This window comes from Oncorhynchus masou, chromosome 5, assembly GCF_036934945.1.
Source record: "Oncorhynchus masou masou isolate Uvic2021 chromosome 5, UVic_Omas_1.1, whole genome shotgun sequence".
Taxonomy (NCBI): domain Eukaryota; kingdom Metazoa; phylum Chordata; class Actinopteri; order Salmoniformes; family Salmonidae; genus Oncorhynchus; species Oncorhynchus masou.
In genome coordinates this window covers 13,711,102-13,717,024 of record NC_088216.1, presented here as the reverse complement: position 1 = coordinate 13,717,024, position 5,923 = coordinate 13,711,102, and the positions used below count along the sequence as shown (strand labels likewise).

Below are 5,923 nucleotides of genomic sequence, written 5' to 3'. Positions count from 1 at the left end.
TCTGGAGCCAGCGCCACACAGACCAGGCACTATGGGCCTCTCTGGAGCCAGCGCCACACACAGACCAGGCACTATGGGCCTCTCTGGAGCCAGCGCCACACACACAGACCTGGAGCCAGCGCCACACACAGACCAGCCAGCCAGCCACACACAGACCAGGCACTCTCTGGAGCCAGCGCCACACACAGACCAGGCACATGGGCCTGGAGCCAGCACCACACAGACCAGGCACTATCTCTGAGCCAGCACCACACAGACCAGGCACTATGGGCCTCTCTGGAGCCAGCACCACACAGACCAGGCACTATGGGCCTCTGGAGCCAGCGCCACACAGACCAGACACTATGGGCCCTCTCTGGAGCCAGCGCCACACACAGACCAGGCACTATGGGCCTCTCTGGAGCCACGATGGGCGCCACACACAGACCAGCCACGATGGGCCTCTCTGGAGCCAGCGCCACACACAGACCAGGCACTATGGGCCTCTCTGGAGCCAGCGCCACACACAGACCAGGCACTATGGGCCTCTCTGGAGCCAGCGCCACACACAGACCAGGCACTATGGGCCTCTCTGGAGCCAGCTCCACACACAGACCAGGCACTATGGGCCTTTCTAGAGCCAGCGCCACACACAGTCCAGGCACTACGGGCCTCTCTGGAGCCAGCGCCACACACAGACCAGGCACTATGGGCCTCTCTAGAGCCAGGCGCTCACACACAGACCAGGCACTACGGGCCTCTCTGGAGCCAGCGCCACACACAGACCAGGCACTATGGGCCTCTCTGGAGCCAGCGCCACACACAGACCAGGCACTATGGGCCTCTCTGGAGCCAGCACCACACACAGACCAGGCACTACGGGCCTCTCTGGAGCCAGCGCCACACACAGACCAGGCACTATGGGCCTCTCTAGAGCCAGCACCACACAGACCAGGCACTACGGGCCTCTCTGGAGCCAGCACCACACACAGACCAGGCACTATGGGCCTCTCTGGAGCCAGCGCCACACACAGACCAGGCACTATGGGCCTCTCTGGAGCCAGCACCACACAGACCAGGCACTACGGGCCTCTCTGGAGCCAGCACCACACAGACCAGGCACTATGGGCCTCTCTGGAGCCAGCGCCACACAGACCAGGCACTATGGGCCTCTCTGGAGCCAGCGCCACACAGACCAGCTTCACTCCCTCGGATGCTTCTAGTGCCACGTATATTATTACAGTCAGAGGGTTTTACTTAATCCGTATAGAGCCTTTATATTGGTTGGTGTGTGTCCAACATGTTTGACTGCAGCATTGTGTTAATCAATGACAACAGCATTCACTAATAAGCATTTGTATAATATAATGCATTCATAATATTATTCATTAATAGTTACAGAATCAATATACAATGTTTAATTCAGACCAGGAAGAAATTACATTTCTCTTTCTCACAGTGACAGAGTTGGATTGGTGGACTGGCAAGTGGGATTCACAGGATCCAAATAGATCTAATGGGTTGTTAGTGATCTACCTGATCAATATTGATCTCGAAGGCGTTTCCCCTGGTCTCTGACAGGAAAACCACATCCGTCTGGTCCCTCTGGGGGTTGGAGCAAAACAACATATCAGACAACTACAGACTGATACTGTCAGCGTTTTAATACCTTTAAGTAGAAACAAATAAGTAAGAAAGTCAACCGTGTTTTATCTATTCAATTGTTGGGAGCATATATTCATTTAACAGTTCACTATTCTGTTTGTCGGCATCTCCAGCATTCTGGGTGCGGGTCAGCACATGGTTTTTACAATACTTTCAACAAGGACCTTTCAAATGGCTCTAGAATCAGGGCCACCTTCCAGAGGCAAACATTGTTGACCATTTCAGATAGAAATGTCAGGAATAGAGCCGACATGATTCCTCATTCTACATGTCAGAGAGACATGTTTGTTCTACATCATATATGTCTATCGGAACGTTCCACAACGTTGTACCCTGCTGAAGGAGACCCATGATTTGATAACCTCTTCACCTCTCACCCTTAACCCCTTTAACTCACCTCCTGGTATTCAGGGTCGCAGCTCTCCACCTTTATCTTCTTTTTCCCCTTCGTCATAACCTTCTTCCCTTTCTGGTGAGGGGTGCTGTCCTCCATTTCTGTCTCTACCTCAGAGCTCTTCTTCACCTTCTTTTTCCTTCCTCGCTCTCTCCGTCCTCCACCTGTTCCACTACTCCTGTCATATCCACCCTTTTCATATGTTTGGGCTTCCGCTTGTCCACCACCAACACATCCTCCTCCTCCTCTGTTAGTGCAGAGGCCTTTCTCTTCTTCTTCTTGCCCTCCTCCTTTCTCTCCATCTCCATGGTGATGTCTGCAGCGCTGCTGGAGGACTTGGGTTTATTCTTCTTCTTTTGGTGTTATTCTGTTCCTCCTCCTGTCCTGCTGCTGTAGCCTCAGCTCCCTTCTTCTTCTTGCCCTCCTCCTTTCTCTCCGTCTCCATGGTGATGTCTGCAGCGCTGCTGGAGGACTTGGGTTTATTCTTCTTCTTTTTGGTGTTATTCTGTTCCTCCTCCTGTCCTGCTGCTGTAGCCTCAGCTCCCTTCTTCTTCTTGCCCTCCTCCTTTCTCTCCGTCTCCATGGTGATGTCTGCAGCGTTGCTGGAGGACTTGGGTTTATTCTTCTTCTTTTTGGTGTCATTCTGTTCCTCCTCCTGTCCTGCTGCTGTAGCCTCAGCTCCCTTCTTCTTCTTGCCCTCCTCCTTTCTCTCCGTCTCCATGGTGATGTCTGCAGCGTTGCTGGAGGACTTGGGTTTATTCTTCTTCTTTTTGGTGTTATTCTGTTCCTCCTCCTGTCCTGCTGCTGTAGCCTCAGCTCCCTTCTTCTTCTTGCCCTCCTCCTTTCTCTCCGTCTCCATGGTGATGTCTGCAGCGTTGCTGGAGGACTTGGGTTTATTCTTCTTCTTTTTGGTGTCATTCTGTTCCTCCTCCTGTACTGCTGCTGTAGCCTCAGCTCCCTTCTTCTTCTTTACTACCACTTCTTTCTCTGCCTCTCCGCACTCTTTCTCTTTCATCTCTCCTTTCTCAGTGACTGCTCTCTTCTTACCCTTCTTCTTCATCTCCCCCTCTTCCTCCTCCTGACTCTCCTCAGTTGGTTCAGCAGCTTTAGGGATCTTTTTCACTTTCTTTTCTTCCTCTGTCTTTCCCTTCGTTTTCTTGCCTTTCTTTATTTCTATCACCCCTCCTTCCTCTACCTTGACAACGCTGATCTCTGTCTCTTCTGCCTGAGAGAGCTTCTTTTTTTTCAGCTTCTGCCCATTTTCCACTACTCCTTTCTCATCCTTTAATCCACTGTGTTCTGTCTCTAGCTCCGTTTTAACAGTGTTAACACCTTTCTGCTTCTTCTTCTTCTCCTGGCCGCACCCTCCTCCGTCATTTCCATTAGTCATGACTTCCTCACCGTTGGTGTCAGTCCCAGACAACAACTTCTTCTTCTTCTTCTTTCCTTTCTGTTTCACCTGCTCTCCTTCCGTATTCCCCCATTCCCCATTGGATGAAACCTGATCTCCTTCCGTATTCCCCCATTCCCCATTGGATGAAACCTGCTCTCCTTCCGTATTCCCCCATTCCCCATTGGATGAAACCTGCTCTTCTTCTACCAGAGTCTCTACTTTCATCTTCTTTTTCTTCTTCACTCTTTCGCTATTCCCCTGGTTTATGGAAGTGTTTTCTGAGATCTCATCCTCAGCGTGGGTGTCCTTCCCACTCTTCTTGTTCGTCTTCTTCATGGTAATGTGCCTGTTGCCTGTGTCAGCTTGGACCATCTGAGAAAAATAAACATCCCACCATATGGATCTGTTTGAAAGAAGCAGTCACTTCAAAGGACATTGCAGAGAATGCATTTTCGGTTTAAAATGGACACAATATTGATATTGACAGTGTGTGTCCTAAATGGAACCCCGTTTTCTATATTAGTGCACTTCTTCTGACTCAATGTGTCCTGGTCCAAAGGTGGTGCGCTAAATAGGGGATATGGTGGCATTTGGGATGCAGTCAGTGTCATTTTGGAGAGCAACACAGAACCAGATACAAACCAGTGATCTGACTGAAACCGTGGACTGGGACTCTTTGTCTATCTCCCTCTGTAGGGCCAAACGTTGAGCCTACAGGGGATAAAGCATGGATTAAAAACTAACAGTAAACTTTTACAGTAGATGTTGGCTAAAGTACTATGTTTCATAGGTTGTCTATCCAAATTGGCAGCCAATCCCAGCACATGTGGAGGAAGGGGTCTTAAAATCAGTGATTCACATACACTGACTGGTGATCAATTGATAATGATTGTTGTTTGTGTGATTTGATAAATTGATAGTGATTTATTTTATGGTGATCTCATCTGACGTTAGCTACCTGATCAATAAAGACCTTTTCCACGGTGTTGTATCTTCCTGTCTTCTCGGACACGAAAACCACTTCGTCATGAAAAGCCGTCTGCAGAATGAAACACATCCAGTTCAGTTAACGCAGGTAAGTCATACAAAACAATAACATTTAACAGTCTATTTGCCTAGGTTATAATATAGTTTACAAAACAGCTTGATCAGTGTAAGTCAAGTTATGCTAGCAAGCAGCATCGATTGAATGTGTGCATGGGGTGTTAGGGTTAGCTAGCTTGCCATGTTAGCCGGCCAAATAACCCGTCACCGGTGATAAAACACTTTGCAACGGGTCAACACAGCAATTCGCTGGAAGACTAGCTGAACGCTTCATCATTTAATATTTAGAAATGATGGCATTAAAGTTGACTTACTTTTAAAACTCACGTAGAACCGTGTGTACACCAGTGCTGCACTGCTCCCTGACCCGGAAATACTGTCAGATTCTCTTCCAGTAATCGTCCTCGTGTGTCTATAGCAACCAAGCTCAATGGCACGCTCCTTCTGTTCCTCTCCTATCTCCTGATTCTCTCCCTTCTTTACACCTCGTATTTGTCTTTTTCTTTCTCGCTCTCTCATATGCTGTGTGTGGTTCTCTCTCTCTCAAAAACGTGCAGAACAACAAAACTGAAAAGCCCATGTGCTTATTGCTCCACTACTTTTGACCGGGGTTCCCATGCAGTGTGGGCAAACATTCACTCCATAATTTGCTCACACACACATACATTTATACTGACTCGACACACATGCACACCGACTCATAGATCATGTATATCGTATGTTTACCCCTATACATATCTACGTCTATAGATCCAGTATCCCTGTACATTATAATATGGTACTGGAACTGACCATGTGTATAGTATGTTTACTTACTTTATCATGTTCTTCTTATTTTGTATTTACTGTGTGTTTTTGTTCTACCTTGTTATTCTCAGATTTACATTGTTATTGATTACTGCATTGTTGGGCTTACAGCTGTGCATTACATGTATTTTACTGTCCATGTGCACGTGACATTAAAAACCTCTAGATTTATGGAACCCAAAGAGACTCTGTAACCAACAGCAGAGGGCATTAGGATGCTGTAGCCTAGCCGTTACGTTGGTTGACCCAAAGAGACTGTAACCCACAGCAGATGGCGTTGGGGTGCTGTAGCCTAGCCGTTACGTTGGCTGACCCAAAGAGACTGTAACCTACAGCAGAGGGCGTTAGGGTGCTGTAGCCTAGCCGTTACGTTGGCTGACCCAAAGAGACTCTGTAACCCACAGCAGAGGGCGTTAGGGTGCTGTAGCCTAGCCGTTACGTTGGCTGACCCAAAGAGACTCTGTAACCAACAGCAGAGGGCGTTAGGGTGCTGTAGCCTAGCCGTTACGTTGGCTGACCCAAAGAGACTCTGTAACCCACAGCAGAGGGCGTTAGGGTGCTGTAGCCTAGCCGTTTCGTTGGCTGACCCAAAGAGACTCTGTAACCAACAGCAGAGGGCGTTAGGGTGCTGTAGCCTAGCC

At 48.6% G+C, this 5,923-nt stretch overlaps 1 protein-coding gene across 1 annotated transcript; it reads right to left on the bottom strand.

The window, feature by feature from the left end:
* Window positions 1-1,427: 1,427 nt before the first annotated feature.
* Window positions 1,428-4,468, bottom strand: LOC135533689 (ABC transporter F family member 4-like). The gene is made up of 4 exons (XM_064960965.1): window positions 4,390-4,468; window positions 4,074-4,142; window positions 2,042-3,803; window positions 1,428-1,584 (listed from the first exon to the last, which is right to left on the bottom strand). Exon 3 carries the CDS (start codon window positions 3,801-3,803, stop codon window positions 2,289-2,291), a length of 1,515 nt encoding a protein of 504 aa, XP_064817037.1. The 5' UTR covers window positions 4,074-4,142; window positions 4,390-4,468; the 3' UTR covers window positions 1,428-1,584; window positions 2,042-2,288.
* Window positions 4,469-5,923: the final 1,455 nt, after the last annotated feature.

Excerpts from the sequence above, each read along its gene's own strand:
- LOC135533689 (XM_064960965.1), bottom strand. The coding sequence starts at position 3,803 with ATGGTCCAAGCTGACACAGGCAACAGGCACATTACCATGAAGAAGACG.